A 25894-nucleotide genomic window follows, 5' to 3' on the forward strand; every position below is an offset into this window, starting at 1 on the left:
ATCTTGCTATAAATCTGTAGGATGGAATAAATGACCATTCAACACCTGCTTTTATCATTTTTTTAAAGCATGAAATGCTTAAAAAAAAGTTGACTAATCAAATGCAATTTTTCATTCACTAGAGAAATTTCAAGTGGTTTGCCTATGTATTGAAGGAAGGGTATGTCTGAGGTTAATTAGACAGTCAGATATGTTTTTGTTCATTAACATTCTTGCTTATGATATTTGAAATTATGGAAATCTCAAATTTTTCCTCAAAATCTTATGTTTCATTTTAGGAGTTCAATTTAGATATGATTTAAAGAAGTATGCCCCAAAGTGGAATGCCAATATGACAGGTATCTTGTAAGAAAATTAATTAAAGTGCAAAAAGAAAATATCAGAAATTCTACTTATCTTTTTTATTTTATTTTATATACATTTTATTTTACTAATAGTTAACATGAAAATTTGTACTGGTGGTCTCAGTTCATGTATCAGTTAGTTATGTGTCATATACAATACCCAAAGTATGATAAATAAAACTTGTAATTCCAAATGGAGAGAAGTTGAGAGTTGCTTCTCACTTTTTTTTTCTTTAGCATTTAGTACATAAGGAGGCATTGTAGCTTATGTGAGCTAAATTTAGGGGATTTATAGATTTTAATATCTAATTTTAACTGAATTTATCTCTAAAAAATTGGCACATTATCTTTAAAAGATTCCTGTGAAAAAATCACAAAGGAAATGTAAAAATATAAGAAGGGAAGGAAAATGGCAGAGCTAGAATGCTGGCAATTTTCCTTCTAGTAATCTGAGCTTTTTGTAAGGCAAATTTCCAGGTAAAATTAATTACAATTTAATCATATTTGAAAACAAATTTGTCAAAATATTTTGATATTATCAAAAAGGATATATGAAGTATGGATTTATACCCACAAATTTTAACACTGTCTGCCAGAGAGTATATTTTTGCCTAGACCTATTTATTGATAATTTTGTTCATAATTATAATTTATGAACAAATATATGCTTTTGGGGAGCTAATTTTATATGGCATATGATAAAAAAATTTGGAATCATTGATCTAAGTGTAGACTTCACTACTTTAATGTTTTTAGGATTACATATTCTCATCTCTTTAGAATGTAATAATCCAGAAGACACGATCCTTTTTGTTTGTTTTTCTGTATAAAATGGTTGAACATTAGGGGCGCCTGGGTGGTTCAGTCAGTTAAGCTTCTGACTCTTGGTTTTGGCTCAGATCATGATCTCAGGGTTGTGGGATAAGCCCTGTGTTGGACTATGTGCTCAGCATGGAGTCTGCTTGGGATTCTCTCTCTCCCTCTCCCTCCCCCTATGCCCCACCCCCTGCTCATGGGCTGGCACGTGTGTGTACTCTTTCTCTCTCTTAAATAAATAAATAAATAAATAAATAAATAAATAAATAAATAAATAAAATCTTTAAAAAAATGGCTGAACATTAGGTCTTCAATAAATGTTTGAAAGTGGGGCGCCTGGGTGGCTCAGTCGTTAAGCGTCTGCCTTCGGCTCAGGTCATGATCCCAGGGTCCTGGGATCGAGCCCTGCATCAAGCTCCCTGCTCTGCAGGAAGCCTGCTTCTCCCTCTCCGACTCCCCCTGCTTGTGTTCTTGCTCTCGCTATCTCTCTCTGTCAAAAAAATAAATAAAATCTTTAAAAATAAATAAATAAATAAATGTTTGAAAGTTCAACAATGATAGTTAACTTTTATTGAGTACTTACTATGTGCTAGGTATTTTGCTACATACTGCATATGGTTTGTCCTCTTTAAAACTATAAACCACTCAATAAAATATGTAATTCTATTTCCTCCATTTCAGAGACTGAGGGGAGAGTAATTTGTTTAAAGATGTACAGCTAGTAAGTCTCAGAACTGAGATATGGAATCAAATAGTCTAGCTTCTAAGCTGACAGTCTTTATGAAGGTATATTATATCAATCAATGTCAAGTATTGTTTGTGCTAATGTTTGGATACTCATTAGTTTCTCAAGAATATTTATCAAGGATATTTTATAGGTCCTTATACACTGAGGAATTAAAGAAAAAAAACTTACTCCCAATGCTACAAGTTCACAGAACAACATATGAAATATCTAAATAAATAATTATAAATATTATAATATAAAACAATGTGAATTTGTAATTGAAACCCAAAAGAGAGTACAATAAAATCTGCTTGGGAGTTCAAGAAAGCTCGAGGAAGCTCAGTTTATCTTGGTTTCAAATATGTAATAATCTCCTACTACGAAAAGAAATAAAAATATATTTAAGCAGAAGAAATAATAAGAATAAAAACACTGAAGTGTGAAAAATGCTTGTCCTAAAGAATGAAATAATCTAGAACAATGCTTTTCAAACTTTAGTCTGTAAACCTGTCAGCTGGGATTAAAACAACAACAACAACAACAAAAACACACGTTCTTGGGACGCCTGGGTGGCTCAGTCGTTAGGCGGCTGCCTTCGGCTCAGGTCATGATTCCAGGTCCTGGAATCGAGCCCTGCATCAGGCTCCCTGCTCGGTGGGAGGCCTGCTTCTCCCTCTCCCACTCCCCCTGCTTGTGTTACCTCTCTCGCTGTGTCTCTGTCAAATAAATGAAATCTTTAAAAAAACAAAAACAAAAACAAAAACACACGTTCTTGTTGGTTACGGGTGGGATAGGGAATGAGGCTCTGCATTTCTAAAACTCTCTCATTTGAGGCAGGTGCTTCTGGTCTTCTTACCACAATCTGAGTTGCAAGACTTGAACAATGATCCTTATCATTTAGCCTTAGACTGCTTACATCAAAATTGCCCAGGCTGTTTGTTAAAATTTTAGATTCCCAGCATATTCTGTATGTACCAAATTTGATTGAAGTGAGATGTGGAGAGAAATATCCATTTTAAATATGTAGTTACCATATAATTCTTATGCATATTAAATTTGAAAACCATTAGAGTTGGAAGAGCAGAGACTGTAGGAGTCTGAAAAGTGATTCCAGCAAAATTGTGAATTAAGGGATTTTGAAACTCTTATTTAGACTTTGAATTTTATTATGCAGGTAATGGATAACAACAGTATATTTTTTTAGTTTTATTTTATTATGTTATGTTAATCACCATACATCATTAGTTTTTGATGTAGTGTTCCATGATTCATTGTTTGCGTATAACACCCAGTGCTCCATTCAATACATGCCCTCTTTAATTCAATGACTTAGAACAGTAGTGTCATACATTTTGCTCCATTTTATGTATTTGACTTGTCAGTAAGGAAAATCTGTACAAGTTATTCAGTCATGCCCCCATCTATTTTTAGATTACTTCCAAAATGATGTGCTTAAGGTGCAAATCCTAGATTGCGCCTATTAGATATTTCATATGTTTGGAAGTAATCTAAAACCTAAAAATAGATGGGGGCATGACTGGATAACTTATACAGATTTTCCTCACTGACAAGTCAAATACATAAAATGGAACAAAATATATGACACTTCTGTTCTAAGTCATTGAACAACATGAACAAAAGACTGTGATCTTTGGAAGAAGGGGAAGACACAAAGTAAGCCTCCACAATATTCCATGATTGTTCTGACTTTCTGCCTGAGATATTTCTGTCACAGAAGAGAAAGTGAAAGGGCAATCATAATGAGTTGACAATCAAGATTAAATTTCTGGGATTATAAAATGATTGTAATTTGTCAAGTAGGGTAACTGGAACAGAAGAAGAAGCTGCACAAAGAGAGGACTGCAGATATCTGCATTGAGATTCACTATAGATTTTTGAGTTGGGCTGCACAGAAACAGAGAAAAACTCTGTAGTAGGTAAGATCACCAATTAATGGCTGAAAAGTATATGGTAATGATGGAAGAGATCATGTAGTAATAGGAAATTTTGGAGTTCCAGAAACCAGAATGGAGACTTTATTAAGTGACTTGGGTATTCAGGTAAGATATCAAAAATCCACATCTTAGGAGTAAGAACCATATTCAGGAGTAAGGACCACATCCTAGAATAAGAGGTATGCTATTAGGCTAAGTCTGAAACTCAAATAGACCCACCCTAACAAAAAGTCAAATCAAGATTGACTGGGTGAAATGTAACTGCCTTCCAAAAAAAACAAAAACAAAATAAAACCCCACACCCTTTAAAGGAAGATGACATGATGATTTATTGTAACAAATAATACATAATGTCTAACATGTGATAAAAAATTAATAAAAATGTGAAAAAACTGGAAAATGTAATATGAACTCAAGAGAAAAAACACTCAATAGAAATAAACACTGAGGTAATCCAGATGTTAGAAACAACAGATAAGGCATTTAAAACAGTCATTAATGATAGAATCAAGAATTTAAAGGGAAATATGGAAAAATAAAGGAACAGATGGGTAATCATAGAAGAGAAATTGAAATTATATTTTAATATCAAGGGAAATCCCAGAACTGAAAAGCATAGTATCTGAAATGAATAACTCTTAGCAGATTATTATCAGATGGGAGATGGCAGAGAAATCATTTTTGAACTTGAATTCAAGTAATTAGAAATAATCAAAATTTAAGAACAGAGAGAAAGAAGATAGAAGAAAATGAACAGAGACTCAGTAACCTGTGAAAGATTACCAAACATTCTAACATATATATTTAAAAAAATAAAGATCAAAATTTCTGAACTTGATGAAAGCATAAACTTACAGATTTAAGAAGCTCAATGGACTCTAAAAAGCATTGTCCAGAGAAAATCATACATAGGATTATTATAACCAATCTGCTGAAAATTAAAGATATTTTCTCTAAAAGATATATAGTGTTTATTAGAAAAATTCTAACCATATATTGGAATTTATAACATGTATAGATATAATGTATATGGCAACAATAGTATAAAGAATGAAGATAAAGTGGAACTATACTATGGATGGTTCTTACATTTAAAGTGAAGTAGACTGATATTAATAGACAGTGCATGTGTTTATTGAGGATCCATAGTGTAATCACTAATCAGTTAACAAATAATGCATACAAGTTTTGCTACAAGAAAATGAAAAGGCAAAAAAAAAAAAAAAAGAAAATGAAAAGGCAAGCCACAGACTGGGGAAAATTTTTCAAAATGTATATCCAACAAAGGACCCATATACAAATACATAGAGATCTTTTCTTATAATTCAAGAAAACAATAAACCAAATTTAAAAATGGGATAAAGATTTGAACAGACACTACAGCAAAAAAAAAAAAATGACAAATAAGCACACAAAAATTGATTCAACTTCATTAGTCACTAGAGATATGCACATTAATCATGAAATATTAATATATATTCAATAGAAAGGCTAAAGTAAAAAATATTGACAAGTGTTGGCAAAAGTATATAACATACTCACTAGAAACAAATACATTGCTGATGGAAATGGAAGATGATATAGCCAATTTGGTAAAGGGTTTGGCATTTCTTATAAAATAAACATGCACTTATGATATGACCCATCAATTCCATTCCTACGCATTGCCCAAGAGAAATAAAAACAAATGTTCAAACAAAGATCTGTACATGAATATTAATAGCAGCTTTATTTATAACAGCCAAAATATGGAAACAACCCATACGTCCATAACAAGTATATTGTTAAACAAATGGTACTATATCCATAGAAAGGAATATAGATTCACAATAAAATAAATGAATTACCGAACACACAATAGTATTATGATAACTGATAGAAACCATATATAAAAGAAAACATACTGAATGGATTGCATATAGGTAAATTCTAGAAAGGGAACAATTATACTGATAGAAAACACATAGTGGTTTCCAGAGGTCAGGGGGATAGAAGAGGAAATTGACTGCAAAAAAGGTATGAGGGAACTTTTTTATATGATAGAAAAGTCCTATATCATGACTGTGATGATAGTATACGACTATATACATTTTTAAAAGTCATCAAATTGTCCACTTAAAATTGTGAATTTTATTGTGCACAAATTATACCTCAATAAATCTAGCCCCTATTAAAAAAACTGAGCAAAAACAAAGCAATAACAAACAAAACAAGTAAGAGGAGTGCTAACCAGCATGCCAGGGTGTATGATTAAATGAGCTGCTGATGTGACCAATAAAAAGATGTGAAAATCAAATTATTCATTTTGTGAGTGGTAAGAAAAAATAAAGTTCACTTGCAATATTTATAAAAATCCAAATAAATATATATAAGTAACCGTTCTGTATGCACCAAAATATTAAAATCAAGAAAGGAAAGGAAAGGAAAGGAAAGGAAATAAAGGCAAGGACATTTCTTTCAGATAAAAGAGATTCAGAGACAAGAAAACTAAAAATGAATGATTCTGGAATCAATCCTAAACAAGAAAAAAATAAACAGCTTTTCATAAATGACACTAATAAGATAACTAACCAAATTTGAATTTGGACTATAGATTAGATAATAGTATTGCATCAATATTAAATTTTCTGATTTTGATCATTGTATTGTGATGATGTAAGTGGATTTTCTTTTTCTTAGGCAGGTCAGGGAATGGATAATTAGAACTAGATTTAATGCAATGGTAGTATGAATGGCTACTTTATATTCTTTCTGTGTTTTAAAGGAAATTGTAAATTTAATTTGCTTTTGCCTTTGTTAAGGCATAGGTGGAATAATCATGCACTCAATTATAGCCTTTTCAAAATTTTTGCCTACCTTATGTCCTAAGACTCTAAATTTGTTTAAACTTGCTAAAAAACAAGCTAGTCCATATATCCTTCTGTAAAATATATGAAAACAGAAGAAATAGAGCAAAGGGAATTCTAAATATGGAAATTTAGTTTTGATAAAGAGAAGTAGAAGAAATTCTGTAAAGATTGTAGCACTAAATCATTTAGAATGCATTTCTATGGTTGTGTCATACTAAGTGTTAGGAAAACAAACTAATACAGAAAGGAATCTCCCAGTCAGATTCAGAATTCATAGTTTCACATACTGCCTTAACTCACTTCCTATTCTTTGGAGCTCTTCTACTTTCACGTCCTGCTATTCAGCAGAAAAGCCAGCATCAGACACAGTTTCCCACATCCTGAATTCAGCCTCAATTCAAGTTTCACAGGATGATTAAGACAATTTAGCAAATAACTGACACTTTCTCCAAGAAAAAACAAAAAACAAAAACAAAAACAAAATAAAACTGACTAAGAATTGGCTGGGCACAAAAAAGGATGAACATTAAAGCATTTGTACTATGAATCACAGGAATATGTGAATCTGAATTGTGGGAAAATATGGCTCTCTTCCCCTAACCGTGATAAACTCTAAAGTTTGGGGGAGGGACTGTAGTGTGAAGTGATCCTGATATGAGCAACAGCTGCCCCCACTCCCAGGTCCTGCACATACAAAACTGAAATAAAATCCTGTCACAGATTCACATGAAACTGAGAAAGAACAAAATATGCAATATAACAATGAGAATCTGAGAGTATGAGCCAACTGCACTTGACAATCACTATTCTGACATTCACTAGATAGCTAACTTTAACCTTCAGTTTCCTTTTCTATAAAATAAACCCTATTATGCATCTCACTAAGTTATATTAATAGTTAAAGAAATAATGTATATAAAACCTAGTATAATACTTAACTCATAAGTACAGAGTAAGTAAAAACTTATGATTAGAGAATGAACAATTTATATTTATTTTATATATTCTATAAATTTATATTTATGACAATCTCAAGGATCTATGCCAATACTGAGTATCCCAGTTTTTCAAACCCACTTTTATATTTACTTTCTGATCAGGTACTGAGATTAGTTGGGAGGGACTGATGCAAGGAAATAAACTGAAGAAAAAGTAGGAAAAATAAAAGAAGGAAACTAAAGGGAACTCTAGAAGTATTTTTTTTAAGATTTTATTTATTTATTTGAGAGAGAGAGAGAATGTTGCATGAGTGCCTGCGTGTGGGGTGGGGGGGGTGGGCAGAGAGAGGGAGAGAGAGAATCTTAAACAGACTCCACACCCAGTGTGGAGCCCCATACAGGGCTTGCTCTCACGATCCTAAGATCATGACCTGAGCCAAAATCAAGAGTCAGATGCTTAACCAACTGAGCCACCTAGGTGCCTCTAGAGATATTTTTAATTAAGGAAAATGTGCAGAAAAAGAAATGTAGCTTCAATGTCCTTCTTTCATCCTCAAAGGCAACCTCATTCTCTACTGCACAGAGGCAGCTTGGTCTCCTGGTGAGAAGCTCTGGCAAGGGGACCAGATGGCCAGCTCCTAAATCCTGGCTAACCCACTGACTAACCATGTAATCTTGGGGACAATAATAGTATTCACTTACAGGTTTCTTGTGAGACTTAAATGAGTTAAACATGGTAAGTGTTACAAAGAGTATGTGTCTGGTATATAGATAATACCAGGTCAATATAGAGAAAGAGCTTCATGTAGTAATGTAACGCTCTGGTCACTCTGAATGTTTTTCATGATTACCAATTTGCCACACACACACATACACACACACACAAAGAAGAAGAAGAAGAAGAGGAGGAGGAGGAGAGGAGGAAGAAGGGCAGCAGCAGTCTGAAGATGCACATCATCTTAAGTTGTAATACAGTATTATGGGAACAAAAATATTGTACCTTGTAAACTGCCAAGTGCAAGGCTGTAAATCCGTTTCTTGTTAGTCGAGATGGGCGAAGCCCTTTTAACATAAGGGTTCTAATATGTGACTTGTTACCTTAAAGAGAAAAGTGAAAAAAGGTTAAATTATTATGGGAGTAGACCAAGTGACTTTAAAATTTCTCTTTGATTTAATGATAAATTCACACTGATGTATGAAAATGTCGAATTGTGGCACCTGAGTAGCTCAGGTGGCTCAGGCAGTTGAGTGTCTGACTCTCGGTTTTGGCTCAGGTCATGATCTCAAGGTCTTGGGACCAAGCACAGAGTCTGCTTATCTCCCTCCCCCTATCAACTCACTGCTGCTCTTGCTCTCTCTGTCTCTCAAATAAATAAATAAATAGGGGGAGGAGCAAGATGGTGGAGGAGTAAGAGACCTGGATTTCATCTGCTCTCAGGAATTCAGCTGGATAGGGAACAAACCATTCTGAACACCAATGAACTCAACAGGAGATTGAAGAAAAGAATAGCAACAACTCTCTGAACAGGAAAGCGACCACTTTCTGGAACGTAGGACGTGGGGAGAAGTGAATCCAATGCGATATTCGGGAGGATAGACGGCGGGGGAGGGGGCCTCTGTGGGCCACTTCTGGCAAGTGATAGAGCCATGGAGCACAAAATCAGAACTTTTAGAAGTCAGCTCCACTGAGGGACATCCCTCCAGTGACTAAGCGGGGAGTGGAACCCTCGCAGGACAGTGTGGTCTCAGGACCCTCGGAGTCACAGAAAGACCAGGGGTGCCTGAGGGCAGCAGAGCTCCCAGGTATGGGAACAGGGAAGCTGGCTGCAGAGACGGAGCCGAGTCGCGGGCTCTCAGCTTGGGGTTGCCATAAACCGTGATCCGTGGCACAGTCGGGCCCCTGCTCCTCCAGCAGGGACTCAACAAGCGGCAGATCCGGGGAGACTCACCTTCCTCCCCTGGGAGGAGTGGTGCGGGAGTGCACCGCAGGGATCTACTGGGTTTGGGGACTCCACACGGGGTTGGGTGCCAGAGATAAAAGCGCGCGGTCACAGGCTGGGTGAGCACGGAGTGTGGTCGGAGACCGGGGAGACGGGAGTGACTGACTGCTTTTCTCTGGGGGTGCACTGAGGAGCCAGGCCCTGAGTTCTTGGCTCCTCTGGGGTGGAGATTGGGAGGCCACCATTTTCACTTTCCTCCTCCAAAGCTGTAGGGAAAGCTTGCAGGGAACAAAAGCTAGGAGAGCAAACCTGAGCAGATTACTCAGCCCGGACCGGCAAGGGCGGAGCAATTCTGTCTCCAGCAAAGACATTTGGGAACCATGGCAACAGGCCCCTCCCCCAGAAGATCAGCGAGAACAGCCAGCCAAGACCAAGTTTACTGATCAATGAGAATGGCAGAACTCCAGCGCTAGGGGAATACTGCACATAGAATTCATGGCTTTTTTTTACCATGATTCTTTAGTCTTTCAAAGTTAATTTTTTTAACTGTCTTTCTTTTTTTTTAATTTTTCTTTTTCTCTTTTTCAACCAACATCTTATCAATCCCTTTTTTAAAAGACATTTTTTATTTTTCATTTTTAGAGTCATATTCTATCCCTTCATAGTAGTTACCCTTATTTTTGGCATATATATATGTTGTACTCACTTTAAAATTTTGAGATACAGTTTCTTCTAACAGATCAAAATATACCCTAAATCTCTAGTATATGGCTTTGTTCTAGTCTTCTGACTGATCACATTCTCTCCCTTTTTTTTCTTTTTTTTTTAAATCCTCTTCTTTCTTTTTTCAACCAACTTCTTATCTTATCAATTCCTTTTATAAAATCTTTTATAACTTTCATCTTTACAGTCATATTCCTTCCCTTATCGTATTAACCCTTATTTTTGTACATATATAAATTTTTCTTTCTTTAAAATTTTGGGAGGCACTTTCTTCTAACAGACCAAAATATTCCCAAAATCTAGTGTGTGGCACTGATCTATGCACCAGCCTGATCATATTTGATCATATTCTGTTTTGCTTTGTTTTGTTATTGTTTTTATCTTTTTCTTTCTTTTTTTTTTTTTCTTTCTTTCCCTTTCTTTCCCTTTCTTTCCCCCTGGTTTCAGGTCTTTTCTGATTTGCTTAGTGTATATTTTCTGGGGATGTTGTTACCCTGTTAGCATTTTGTTCTCTCATTAATCTATTCTCCTCTGGACAAAATGACAAGACGGAAAAAAACCACCTCAACAAAAAGAACAAGAGGCACTACTGACAGCCAGGGACCTAATCAATACGGACATTAGTAAGATGTCGGAAATAGAGTTCAGAATGATGATTTTAAAGATACTATCTGGGCTTGAAAAAAGCATGGAAGTTATTAGAGAAACCCTTTCTGGAGAAATGAAAGAACTAAAATCTAATCAAGTCAAAATAAAAAAGGCTATTAATGAGGTACAATAAAAAATGGAGGCTCTAACTGCTAGGATAAATGAGGCAGGAGAATCAGTGATATAGAAGACCAAATGATGGAAAATAAAGAAGCTGAGAAAAAGAGAGATAAAGAACTACTGGATCAGGATGGCAGAATTCGAGAGATAAGTGATACCATAAGATGAAACAACATTAGAATAATTGGGATCCCAGAAGAAGAAGAAAGAGAGAGAGGGGCAGAAGGCATATTGGAGGAAATTATAGCAGAGAACTTCCCTAATTCGGGGAAGGAAACAGGCATCAATATCCAGGAGGCACAGAGAACCCCTCTCAAAATCAATAAAAATAGGTCAACACCCGACATCTAATAGTAAAACTTACGAGTCTCAGAGACAAAGAGAAAATCCTGAAAGCAGCTCGGGACAAGAGATATGTAACCTACAATGGTAGAAACATTACATTGGCAACAGACCTATCCACAGAGATCTGGCAGGCCAGAAAGGACAGGCATGATATATTCAGAGAACTAAATGACAAAAATATGCAGCCAAGAATACTATATCCACCTAGGCTGTCATTGAAAATAGAAGGAGAGATAAAAAGCTTCCAGGACAAACAAAAACTAAAGGAATTTGCAAACATGAAACCAGCCCTACAAGAAATATTGAAAGGGGTCCTCTAAGCAAAGAGAGAGCCTAAAAGCAACATAGACCAGAAAGGAACACAGACAATATACAGTAACAGTCACCTTATAGGCAATAAAATGGCATTAAATTCATATCTTTCAATAGTTACCCTGAATGTAAATGGGCTCAATGCCCCAATCAAAAGACACAGGCTATCAGATTGGATTAAAAACCAAGACCCATCGATATGCTGTCTGCAAGAGACTCATTTTAGACCCAAAGACACCCCCTGATTGAAAGTGAGGGGGTGGAAAACCATTTACCATGCTAATAGACACCAGAAGAAAGCTGGGGTGGCAATCCTTGTATCAGACAAATTAGATTTTAAACCAAAGACTGTAATAAGAGATGAGGATGGACACTATATCCTACTAAAGGGTCTATCCAACAAGAAGATCTAACAATTATAAATATCTATTCCCCTAGCATGGGAGCAGCCAATTATATAAGGCAATTAATAACAAAAGCAAAGAAACACATCAACAACAAACAATAATAGTGGGGGACTTTAACAACCCCCTCACTGAAATGGACAGATCATCTAAGCAAAAGATCAACAAGGAAATAAAGAGTTTAAATGACACACTGGACCAAATGGACTTCACAGATATATTCAGAACATTCCATCCCAAAGCAACAGAATACACATTCTTCTCTAGTGCCCATGGAACGTTCTCCAGAAGAGATCACATTGTAGGTCACAAATCAGGTCTCAACTGGTACCAAAAGATTGGGATCATTCCCTGCCTATTTTCAGACCACAATGCTTTGAAACTAGAACTCAATCACAAGAGGAAAGTCGGAAAGAACTCAAATACATGGAGGCTAAAGAGCATCCTACCAAAGAATGAATGGGTCAACCAGGAAATTAAAGAAGAATTAAAAAATTCATGGAAACAAATAAAAAGAAAACACAACTGTTCAAAATCTTTGGGATGCAGCAAAGTCAGTCCTAAGAAGAAAGTTTATAGCAATACAAGCCTTTCTCAAGAAACAAGAAAGGTCTCAAATACACAACCTAACCCTACACCTAAAGGAACTGTAGAAAGAACAGCAAATAAAGCCTAAACCCAGCAGGAGAAGAGAAATAATAAAGATCAGAGCAGAAATCAATGAAATAGAAACTAAAAGAACAGTAGAACAGATCAACAAAACTAGGAGCTGGTTCTTTGAAAGAATTAATAAGATTGATAAACCCCTGGTCCAAACAGAAAAGAGAAATGACCCAAATAAATAAAAGCATGAAAGAAAGAGGAGAGATCACAACCAACATCAAAGAAATACAAACAATTATAAGAACATATTATGAGCAACTCTATACCAGGAAATTAGATAATCTGGAAGAAATGGATGCATTCCTAGAGATGTATCAACTACCAAAACTGAACCAGTAAGAAATAGAAAACCTGAACAGACCTATAACCACTAAGGAAATTGAAGCAGTCATCAAAAATCTCCCAACAAACAAGAGCCCAGGGTCAGATGGCTTCCCAGGGGAATTCTACCAAACATTTCAAGAAGAATTCATACCTATTCTTCTGAAACTGTTCCAAAAATAGAAATGGAAGGAAAACTTCCAAACTCATTTTATGAGGCCAGCATTACCTTGATCCCCAAACCAGACAAAGACCCCATCAAAAAGGAGAATTACAGACCAATATCCTTGATGAACATGGATGCAAAAATTCTCACCAAAATACTAGCCAATAGGATCCAACAGTACATTAAAAGGATTATTCACCATGACCAAGTGGGATTTATCCCTGGGCTGCAAGGTTGGTTCAACATCCACAATTCAATCAATGTGATACAATACATTAATAAAAGAAAGAACAAGAACCATATGATCCTCTCAATAGATGCAGAAAAAGCATTTGACAAAGTACAGCATCCTTTCTTGATCAAGACTCTTCAGAGTATAGGGATAGAGGGTACATACCTCAATATCATAAAAGCCGTCTTTGAAAAACCCACAGTGAATATCATTCTCAATGGGGAAAAACTGAGAGCTTTCCCCCTAAGGTCAGGAACACGGCAGGGATGTCCACTATCACCACTGCTATTCAAAATAGTATTAGAAGTCCTAGCCACAGCAATTAGAAAACACAAAGAAACAAAAGGCATCCAAATCAGCAAAGAAGAAGTCAAACTCTCACTCTTTGCAGATGATATGATACTTTATGTGGAAAACCCCAAAGACTCCACCCCAAAACTGCTAGAACTCATACAGGAATTCAGTCAAGTGGGAGGATATAAAAACAATGCACAGAAATCAGTGGCATTCCCATACACCAACAACAAGACAGAAGAAAGAGAAATTAAGGAGTCGATCCCATTTACAATTGCACCCAAAACCATAAGATACCTAGGCATAAATCTAACCAAAGAGGCAAAGGATCTGTACTCAGAGAACTATAAAATACTTATGAAAGAAATTGAGGAAGACACAAAGAAATGGAAAAACATTCCATGCTCATGGATTGGAAGAACAAATATTGTGAAGATGTCAATGCTACCTAGAGCAATCTACACATTCAATGCAATCCCCATCAAAATACCATCCACTTTTTTCAAAGAAATGGAACAAATAATCCTAAAATTTGTATGGAACCAGAAAAGACCCCGCATAGCCAGAGGAATGTTGAAAAAGAAAAGCAAAGCTGGTGGCATCACAATTCCAGACTTCCAGGTCTATTACAAAGCTGTCATCATCAAGATAGTATGGTACTGGCACAAAAACAGACACATAGATCAATGGAACAGAATAGAGAGTCCAGAAATGGACCCTCAACTCTATGGTCAATTAATCTTGGACAAAGCAGGAAAGAATATCCAATGGAAAAAAGACAGTCTCTTCAACAAATGGTGCTGGGAAAATTGGACAGCCACATGCAACAGAATGAAACTGGACCATTTCCTTACACTACACACAAAAATAGACTAAATGTTTGAAAGACCTAAATGTGAGACAGGAGTCCATCAAAATCCTAAAGGAGAACATAGGCAGCAACCTCTTTGACCTCAGCCACAGCAACTTCTTCCTAGAAACATCGCCAAAGGCAAGGGAAGCAAGGGCAAAAATGAACTATTGGGATTTCATCAAGATAAAAAGCTTTTGCCCAGCAAAAGAAACAGTCAACAAAACCAAAAGACAACCGAAAGAATGGGAGAAGATATTTGCAAATGACATATCAGATAAAGGGCTAGTATCCAAAATCTATAAAGAACTTCTTAAACTCAACACCCAAAGAACAAAGAATCCAATCAAGAAATGGGCAGAAGACGTGAACAGACATTTTTCCAAAGAAGACATCCAAATGGCCAACAGACACATGAAAAAGTGCTCAACATAGCTTGGCATCGGGGAAATCCAAATCAAAATCTCAATGATGTATCACCTCACACCAGTCAGAATGGCTGAAATTAACAAGTCAAGAAACGACAGATGTTGGCGGGGATGCGGAGAAAGGGGAACCCTCCTACACTGTTGGTGGGAATGCAAGTTGGTGCAGCCACTCTGGAAAACAGTATGGAGGTTCCTCAAAAAGTTGAAAATAGAGCTACCATACGATTCAGCAATTGCACTACTGGGTATTTATCTCAAAGATACAAAAGTAGGGATCAGAAAGGGTACATGCACCTGATGTTTATAGCAGCAATGTCCACAATAGCGAAACTATGGAAAGAGCCAAGATGTCCATCGACAGATGAATGGATAAAGAAGATACACACACACACACACACACACACACACAATGGAATATTATGCAGCCATCAAAAGGAATGAGATCTTGCCATTTGCAACAACGTGGATGGAACTGGAGGGTGTTATGCCGAGCGAAATAAGTCAATCTGAGTAAGACATGTATCATATGACCTCACTGATATGAGGAATTCTTAATCTCAGGAAACAAACTGAGGGTTGTTGGAGTGGTGGGGGGTGGGAGGGATGCGGTGGCTGGGTGATAGACACTGGGGAGGGTATGTGCTATGGTGAGCACTGTGAACTGTGCAAGACTGTTGAATCACAGATCTGTACCTCTGAAAGAAATAATACAATATATGTTATAAAAAAGAAGAAGAAGATAGCAGGAGGGGAAGAATGAAGGGGGGAAATCGGAGTGGCAGATGAACCATGAGAGACGATGGACTCTGAAAAACAAACTGAGGGTTCTAGTGGGGAGGGCGGTGGGATGATGGGTTAGCCTGGTGATGGGTATTAAAGAGGGCACGTTCTGCATGGAGCACTGGGTGTTATACGCAAACAATGAATCATGGAATACTACATCAAAAACTAATGATGTAATGTATGTGATTAATATAACAATAAAAAAGGAAAAAAAATAAATATTAAAAAAAAATGTCAGACTGCTGTTCTGCGGGCCATTTGTAAAGTCTTCTATTAATTGACAGCCATCCTTAGTAATGAACATTTCTATTACACTTACAGAACTTTGTATCAGTGCTGTTTATTTAAATCATTTGTGTTACATTTTTTTCTGTAGTACTCTCATCAGTTGGTTTTAAAACATAAAAACATGAAAATTCATTTAATAAACAGTGAAAAAGCTTAGATAAAAATCTAGTGGTACAGGATTCCTCAGAACATCATTAGCAGTAGAGCTTATTTATTTAGATCAGAGAAATCTGGAAGAAATAACTAAGGTTGGGAAAACATGTTTAAATTTAGAAGATCTGTTAAGTAGAGTCTGTTTAGTTTGTTCTGGGAGGAATGCTTAAGGAATATGATTAGAGTCAATATATCTGCATTAGTGTTTTTTATTTAAAACCTGAGTTCAATGAATACTAGTTTGTATTAACAAAGTAAATATTAATCATTCATTAATTTAAAAATGTATTATCTACTATATACCAGTGCTTGGGATACATTAATGAACAAAACTGAACAAAATAAGAGCCAAATTAAACTCTAAATCTTCACTTTGATCAATCTTCACTTTGAGATTTTATCTTTGGCATTTATCTTACCTCACACATATTTTACTGCAGATTGTAAAGTGATTGCATGATGATATTTTAGGGAATGCTTTAAGTGCTTCTGAATTTAACCTAATCCCTGACTGGCATGGCCAATACTGAATTTTTTTGTTTTAATTTCCAAGCAAATTAAGTGACTTGGTTCAGAGTAGGAACACAATGAAACTTAAATTCAGAGCTAAATCATTTGGAACATCTGCCTGGTAGTTACTGCTTCAACTGAAGGTTATCAGGGTTGTAGGGACAAAGCAAAAAAGAAAATTGAGCATGAATAGAATTCTCTTGTAGACTATTAAGCAGCTCAAATCATTGACCATATATACATACAACTAGTTTGTAAAGTATTGAGTTTCAAGCACTCACCTCCACAAATACAACATAGATGAAGTAGAGACAGCCCATTTTCTGTGCGGTAATTTAAGTTGACTTTATTGAAGGCATCATCAGAGCTGAAAAAAAAAAGTTTTTCAGATGACTAAAAATTTCACCTTTTAGTTTACTATTTTTCACTTGAAAACTTATGAAAGGGAAACCTGTTACTATAAATTCAGAAGTATGTCTTTTCTAGGATTTTGTGGCATCTAGAAAAAGAATTTTGAATATGCATCCATATGAAGAATACTTAAAATCAAGAGGAAATAATATGAAAGTTAGAGAGACAAGTTTAAATTAAGGACTGTTAAGCAGTTTTGTGTTCTATGTATAATTTGAACTTTTCAAGGAAACTTTATGAATTAAAATTTTTGTATAAGAGAAATAGAAAACAGACATTTGAAAGTAAACTCATTCACATTCAAAATTTCTCATCGTATTTATGGAGAAAGTCAAGAAATTCCCTCCAAGAAGGAAAAAAAAAAGTAGCATTTGATAAGAGATTGGAGAGAGGAATATAATCCCGATGTTTTACAGATTCTGCCTGAAGCAAAGTTTCCTTGTACTCTGACAGGGTCAGATTTCACAGATAAAGGAGGTCTAAACTCTGATTGGTACTATGATACAATCCCTGGAGACAGGTAGTGTTAGTGATTCAATTAGTAAAATCCTTGCCTTTGTCTGAACAGAGAGCATTGCCCCAGGAGGGCCCTAGACAGCCAAAGGTAGTCTTGGAAAAGGAATGTAAAGCTAAAATTCTTGACCTCTTGAAGTCGTTGGTACTCCCAGGGCATTTTTCGGTAGAAATGAGATCATATCCTTGGCCTCCCAGGTCAATTTCAAGCGGCTTCCTGCCTATTTAAATCTCCAGCAGCTTTAGTGAGATAGCATAGTCTTTGGTGAGTGAGCCTTCCATATCATTTGTAAAGTACTTACAGTTGAAAGGTACTATAAATTCAGGACATTATCATCAAGGCACCCAGTTAAGCACTTCAAAAGCTACTGGAATATTTAAAATAGAAAAGAAAAGGTGCTATTTCCAGGGTGCTGCTAAAAAGAGAAAAATCTCTAAATCTAGAGACATTGAAGTATCTCAGTGAAAACTTTAATTAGCAATGGCAAGCCCAGTGGTTTGTTTTCATAGAATATTCTAGAACATCCCCATCCTCATAACCTTCTTGCTTTGCATGTTCAACTTCCCAGGTGCAAAGTCCACAGACATGCTTATTCATATTGAGAAATATACCTCAACTTGCTTTGGAATGCTATATGTAGAAGTACAATAAACTCAGAGTCATCTTTACAAATGTTAATAATAGAGCAAGGAGACAAGGATTTTGGGAAAAATAGCTAAGAGTTTATCTCACTCCTATCTGTGCTTTCCCCCAGTTCAATGAATGATGCCAAAAAAATATTTCTGATGAAAATACTACTGTTTTAAATATCTATTTAAAATGAACCTAATTGTAAATGGTATTCCTATTTTATGGTATGTGCAGGAACTTCACAAAATAACATGGTTCTTGGAAATGTGTGGCCTTTGCCTGAGCCAGGCTTCTAAACTCTTAAAGCCAATTGTATTATAGATGTCTTGCAGAAATTAAACTTAATAGGTAGTACTAAACAAAGTGCACTCAGCAGCCCAGACTTACAAGTGCATTCACAGAGGTCTTCTCTGTGGTTATGATTTCAAATAGTACAGGTTTTCTGAAGAGCTGAACTCTGCTTTTAAACCTAAGTGGATGGGGTTTTTCCTCTTAAAGTTTGTAGGAAATCAGTGTCCATAAATAAAAAGGGAAAGGAAACTGACTAACCATTGAAGATGTTGACTGACAATGATTTAGAAACTCTGAGCTGAATTGGCTTTTCTTTCCTGGTCCTTCCATTATCCAGCAATAAAAACACACAATAAGATCAAAAGACAGAAAACAAAGTATTGGGTGGGGAAGGAAAGGGAAATCTTCTGTTAAATGTAAAGAAATATATAACCTTCAGCCTAAAAGAAGAACAGGGAAGGAAGTATCTTTTGAGCTAACTATAATGAACTTAATGGTGAACGCAGAAAGAAGAAAAGGCTTGGGAGCTCCTCTGTAGCAATAAACCCTTGAGAAAATTAGTTTTTCAATGTATTTCTAATATTATACAGCAATATTTGCCATGTTTTGATGTTTTAAAAGTGGAAAATCATTTCAGCAGTGTAGGTAATCCTTAAAAGCTTGGGCCTTGTATTTATGCAAGGATTGAAATCTTATTCTGCTTCTGCCTTTTAAGTAGTTTTTTTCCTCCCCTCCAATTTGGACAAGTTATTAAACCTCTTCAAGCTATAATTTCTTCAGTTATGAAATGATTAAAATAATGCATAGAGATTGTATTGTTGTGAAGGATACATGAGGTTAGGGCTTACTGTAGTACCTAGCACATATGTTATCAATAAATCGTTATTTTATTATTATTACTATTGTTAACAAGGTCACTGAGTGTACAACTTCCCCTGCATAGTCTAAATCTTGGGAGAATTTTAGCACAATTTTCAAACCAAGTTTGACCTTCTTCAATCTCTCACATTTGATAACCTGTAAAATTTCCTGATTTTGAGAATTTTATAGATGTATTTTATGCTCATGGTGGCTCTCATTCAGGCTCCTAGAAAATGTCTGACCTTGTCTTCACATGCTTTTAAAAAGACTACCAACTTGGATGTTGTGACACCTAGCACCTGTCAGTGACTCAGAGCAACTACTAGAATCACAATTTTGTAATGTAAGTCCAGGGGCATCATGGGAAGGCTATTTTCAACCCTGTAGATATTAACTTAACAAAGGAGGAAAAAAGAGGGGATCTTAGAAATCCAAAGGGGGGGGGGGAACAGTTGCACTGAAAGGTTTTATGAGAAGATAGACTCAATTGCTTTCTTATTCCATGATCTAACTTTGATGATGCATTCAATCAGTCTGGCGCAACACCTACTAAACACCAACTTTGTGCTCCACCTCTGTTCTTAATAATCATCTTACCATGTTCTCAACAGTCTACTTGATATAAAACTACTCACTGTGTCCTGGATCCTTTAAGTGCATTAGTCCTGGAAAAATGCATGCTAGATAGAATTCTGCAATTGACCTCAGCATTAGTCCTGATCTCTAATGCCCCGATCAGCTTTGCAAAGAAAGTAAACACTGAATAAACAGAAAATATAAGATGATAAAGTTTATGGCTTTATTTAAAATAAGAATAACTCTAAATGAATAACTATTGTTTAGATAAGTAAAATTGAAAGCATGAATTATATTAGTGACTTTTTGTTCAACAATCAATTCTTCTCACTGAATCTTAAAGTAGACTTGACCATTCATGTGTGACTCGATAGACAGTCCTAAAGAGCTCCTTGCTCAAAACAACGCTATTGTCTGTTGTTTTTGTTCTTCTCTTGAATTATATCCTCCTTGAACTCGTGCAACTTCTATTAATGGCAACAAAATGAATCAACTGAGAATAGGATCCCACAATATTTGGCAGTCAAGTGCAATTTTAATAGTACAATTTTTATCTTAACTTTAATAACTGGAATGTAATTTTTTAAATGAGAGTTATTTTGGGGCTATATTTGAATCCTAATGCTTACTCCCCATTAACTTCTAGTCAAATCTTTCTGTTTTGAAACACGTAATTAAAATATTCAAGGTTTTAATGCAATCATTCCTAGGAGAGATATTTCATATTTTGTTCTTTTGCCTCTTCTAAAGGAACTGTGTATGTCAAATTCCCTGTCAATTGAACATCACTTATGTATTCTAATACCCTAAGCTCAATTTATTTTTTAATTTCCCCTTACATTTTTCATCACCTGCCATGCCATACTGTAACTTAACATATCCTAATGAGTTCATAGTGCTTGCTGAGGTATGGATGAAGTTCCTAATTAAAATGAAGTCACTATTATGAATATATTTCTAACAGTAAATTCTGTCTTTAATCATTAAAAATGGCAGTCCTGTACCCAAAGGTTACTTTCTTTCTTGTAGCATAATGAACTCTTTTCTTAGCCTTTATCTTTTATACAGAAAAGTATGCAGTTTTGTGATCCAATTAAATTTCTTTCTCATGACCTCATCCTTTCAAGAAAATATCTGACATGACCACAAATGGAAACTAATAAAAATGTAACATTTGAACAGTTGGCCAAAAATAACATACCAATGTCCAAAATATTCTGATAGGTAGATGCATTTTTTAAATTCATTCATTTGCTGAAATTTAGGGAAAGACCAAGAAGGTAGAAAGAAGAAAAGGTTTTGCTTTAGATCATCTAGTTTCCTAAATTGCTAATTTAGTTTCAAATGGTGATTGTAAATTCTTTTTTTGTTTGTTTGTTTTATTTAACTTCAAGTTAGTTAACATACAGTGTATTATTAATTTCAGGAGTAGAATTTTGTGATTCATCAGTTGTATATAACACCCAGGTCTCATTACATCAAGTGTCCTTCTTAATGCCCACCACCCAATTACCCCATTCCCCCACCCACCTCTGCTCCAGCTATCGTCAGTTTGTTCTCTATAGTTGAGTCTCTTATTGTTTGTCCCCCTCTCTGTTTTTATCTTATTTTATTTTCCTTCCCTTCACCTATGTTCATCTCTTTTGTTTCTTAAATTCCACATACGAGTGAAATCATTTGGTATTTGTCTCTCTGACATTTCGCTTAGCATAATACATTCTAGTTCCATCCACAGCATTGCAAATGGCAAGATTTCATTCTTTTTTATGTCTGAGTAACATATCCATTCATCAATCAATGGACACCTGGGCTCTTTCCATATTTTGGCTATTGTGGAAAGTGGTGCTATAAACATTGGGGTGCATGTGCCCCTTCGAATCACTGTTTTTGTATCCTTTGGATAAATACTAGTAGTGCAATTGCTGGTTATAGGGTAGCTCTCTTTTTAACTTCTTGAGGAACCTCCATATTGTTTTCCAGAGTGGCTGCACCAGTTGCATTCTCACCAACAGTGTAGGAGGGTTTCCCTTTCTCTGCATCCTTGCCAACATCTGTTGTTTCCCAAGTTGTTAATTTTAGCCATTCTGACTGGTGTGAGGTGGTATCCCATAGGGGTTTTGATTTGTATTTCCTGATGATAAGTGTTGTTGAACATTTTTTTTTATGTGTCTGTTAGCCATTTGTATGTATTCTTTGGAGAAATGTCTGTTCATATCTTCTGCCCATTTCTTGACAGGATTTTTTATTTTTGGGTATTGAGTTTGACAAGTTCATTATAGATTTTGGATAGTAACCCTTTATTTAATATGTCATTTACAAATATCTTCTCCCCTTCCATTGGCTGCCTTTTAGTTTTGTTCATTGTTTCCTTTGCTGTGCAAAAGCTTTTTCTCCTGATGAATTCCCAATAGTTCTTTTTTGTTTGTTTGTTTGTTTCACTTGCCTCCTGAGACGTGTCTAGAAAGAAGTTCCTGTGGCCAAGATCAAAGAAGTTGCTGCCTATGTTCTCCTCTAGGATTTTGATAGATTCCTGCCTTAAATTTAAGTCTTTCATCCATTTTGAATTTATTTTTTTGTGTGGTGTAAGAAAGTGGTCCAGTTTCATTCTTCTGCATGTGGCTGTCCAGTTTTTCCAACACCATTTGTTGAAGACACTGTCTTTTTCCCACTGGATATTCTTTCCTGTTTTGTCGAAGATTAGTTGACCAGAGTTGAGAGTCAATTTCTGGGTTCTCTATTCTGTTCCATTGACCAATGTGCCTGTTTTTGTGCCAGTACCATACTGTCTTGATGATTACAGCTATAAAATACAGCTTGAAGACCAGAATTGTGATGCCTCCAGCTTTGGTTTTCTTTTTCAACATTACTTTGGTTATTTGGAGTCTTTTCTGGTTCTGTACAAATTTTAGAATTCTTTGTTCTAACTTTGGTTATTTGGGGTCTTTTCTGGTTCTGTACAAATTTTAGAATTTTTTGTTCTCTCTCTGTGAAAAATGCTGGTGTTATTTTGGGATCAATTCATTGATTTCTCTTTCTGCTGCTTCATTGTTGGTGTATAGAAATGCAAAGGACTTCTGTGTGTTGATTTTATATCCTACGACTTTGCTGAATTCCTGTATATGTTCTAGCAATTTTTTGTTGGAGTCTTTTGCATTTTCCACAGAGAGTATCATGTTGTCTGTGAAGAGTCAAAGTTTGACTTCTACTTTACTGATTTCGATGCCTTTTATTTCTTTTTTGTTGTCTGATTGCTGAGGTGAGGATTTCCAGTACTATGTTGAACAACAGTGGTGAGAGTGGATATCCCTGTTGTTTTCGTGGCTTTAGGGGAAAAGCTCTCAATTTTCCCCCATTGAGATAATATTAGCTATGGGTCTTTCATGTATGGTCTTTAGGATGTTGAGGTATGTTCCCTCTATCCCTACTTTGTTGAGGGTTTTTATCAAGAAAGGATGCTGTATTTTGTCAAATGCTTTTTCTGCATCTATTGAGAGGATCATATGGTTCTTATCCTTTCTTTTTTTAACGTGGTGTATCACACTGATTGATTTGCGGATGTTGAACCACCCTTGCAGCCTTTGAATAAATCCTTCTTGTTCATGGTGAATAATCCTTTTAATGTACTGTTGGATCTGATTAGCTAGTATCTTGTTGAGAATTTTTGCATCTGTGTTCATCAGGGATGTTGGTCTGTAATTCTCCTTGTTAGGTCTTTACCTAGTTTTGGAATCAAGGTAATTCTGGCCTCATAAAATGAGTTTGGAAGTTTTCCTTCCATTTCTATTTTTTGGAAATTTCAGAAGAATAGGTATTAATTCTTTAAATGTCTGGTAGAATTCCCCTGGGAAGCCATCTGGCCCTGGACTTTTGTTTGTTGGGAGATCTTTGATTATCGACTCAATTTCTTTGCTGGTTATGGGTCTGTTCAGATTTTCTATTTCTTCCTGTTTCCGTTTTGGTAGCTTATATGTTTCTAGGAATTTATCCATTTCTTCCAGAGTGCCTAATTTGTTTGCCTATAAATGCTCATAATATTCTCTTATAATTGTTTGTATTTCTTCAGTGTTTGTTGTGATCTCTCCTCTTTCATTCATGATTTTATTTATTTGGTTCCATTCTCTTTTCTCTTTGATAAGTCTGGATAGGGATTTAGCAATCTTCTTAATTCTTTAATGAACTGGCTCCTAGTTTCATTGATCTGTCCTACTGTTTATTTGATTTCTATATCATTGATTTCTGCTCTAATCTTCATTGTTTCCCCTCTTTGGATATAGGCTTCATTTGCTGTTCTTTTTCCAGCTCCTTTAGATGTAAGGTTAGGTTATGTATTTGACACTTTTCTTGCTTCTTGAGGAATGCCTATATTGCTATATACTTCCCTCTTAACACCACCTTCTCTGCATCCCCAAGATTTTTAACTGTTGTGTTTTCATTTTCATTTGCTTCCATGTATTTTTTTAAATTTCTTCTTAAATTTCCTTGTTGGCCCATTCATTCTTTTCTCTCTTTTTTTAAGATTTTATTTATTTATTTGAGAGAAAGAGCGCTAGAGGGAGAACGAGAGAACACAAGCAGGGGGAGCGGCAGATGGAGAGGGAGAAGCAGGATCCCCACTGAGCAGGGAGCCCCATTTCAGGGCTCCATTCCAGGACCCTGAGATATGAACCGAGCTGAAGGCAGACACTTAACTAGTTGACTGAGACACTCAGGCGTCCCTCATTCATTCTTCAGTAGGATATTCTTTAACCTCCTTTCATTTGTGGCCTTTCCAAATTTTTTCTTGTGGTTGACTTTGTTTCATAGCATTGTGGTCTGAAAATATGCATGATATGATCTCCATCTTTTTATACCTGGTTGCGTCCTGATTTGTGACCCAGTACATGATCTCTACTGGAGAATGTTCCATGTTTACTCAAAAAGAATTTGTATTCTGCTGCTTAAGTGTTCTGAATATATCTATTAAGTCCATCTGGTCTAGTGTGCCATTCAAAGCCCTTGTTTCTTTGTTGATCTTCTGCTTAGAAGATCTGTACATTGCTATTAGTTGGGTATTAAATTTCCCTACTACTATTGTATTGTTATTAATGAATTTCTTTAGGTTTGTTATTAATTGATTTATATATATTTAGTTGCTCCCAAGTTAAGGGCATAAGTATTTACAGTTGTTAAATCTTCTTGTTGGATAGACCCTTTTATTATGATATAGTGTCCTTCTTCATCTCTTATTACAGTTTTTGGTTTAAAGTCTAGTTTGTCTGATATAAGCTGGCTACTCTGGCTTTCTTTTGATGTCCATTAGCATGAGAGATGGTTCTTCACCCCCTCACTTTCAATCTGGAGGTGTCTTCGAGTCTAAAATGAATCTTTTATAAGCAGCATAATGATGGGTCTTGTTTTTTCATTCATTCTGATAACCTGTCTTTTGTTGGAGCATTTAGTCCATTTACATTCAGAGTGATTATGGAAAGATATGAATTTAGTGCCATTGTATTACCTATAAAGTTGCTGTTCCTATAGATTGTCTCTGTTCCTTCCTAGTCTTTGTTACTTTTATTCTCTCTTTCCACTCAAAGGTTCCCCTTTAATATTTCTTACAGGGCTGGTTTAGTGTTCACAAACTCCTTTAGTTTTTGTTTGTCTTGGAAACTTTTAATCTCCCCTTCTATTCTGAATGACAGCCTTGCTGAATAAATTTTTGGTTATATATTTTTCCCACTTTAGACGTTGAATATATGATGCCAATCATTTCTGGCCTGCCAGGTCTCTATGGACAGTGTTGCTGCTAGCCTTATGTGTCTACCC

At 35.7% G+C, this 25894-nt stretch overlaps 1 protein-coding gene across 1 annotated transcript in view; it reads right to left on the reverse strand.

The window, feature by feature from the left end:
- The window catches only part of TNNI3K (TNNI3 interacting kinase), a 306502-nt gene that overhangs the window by 270647 nt on the left and 9961 nt on the right, over nucleotides 1-25894 (reverse strand). The window contains exons 3-4 of the mRNA XM_045897407.1: nucleotides 17091-17176; nucleotides 8630-8727 (exon numbers count right to left, since the gene is read on the reverse strand). Coding sequence (XP_045753363.1) covers nucleotides 8630-8727; nucleotides 17091-17176 — 184 coding nt within the window. The remainder of the gene's footprint in view (nucleotides 1-8629; nucleotides 8728-17090; nucleotides 17177-25894) is intronic.

Source organism: Mirounga angustirostris, unplaced genomic scaffold, assembly GCF_029215605.1.
Source record: "Mirounga angustirostris isolate CCGP_5_RB_7025 unplaced genomic scaffold, mMirAng1.0.hap1 SCAF_4, whole genome shotgun sequence".
Lineage (NCBI taxonomy): Eukaryota > Metazoa > Chordata > Mammalia > Carnivora > Phocidae > Mirounga > Mirounga angustirostris.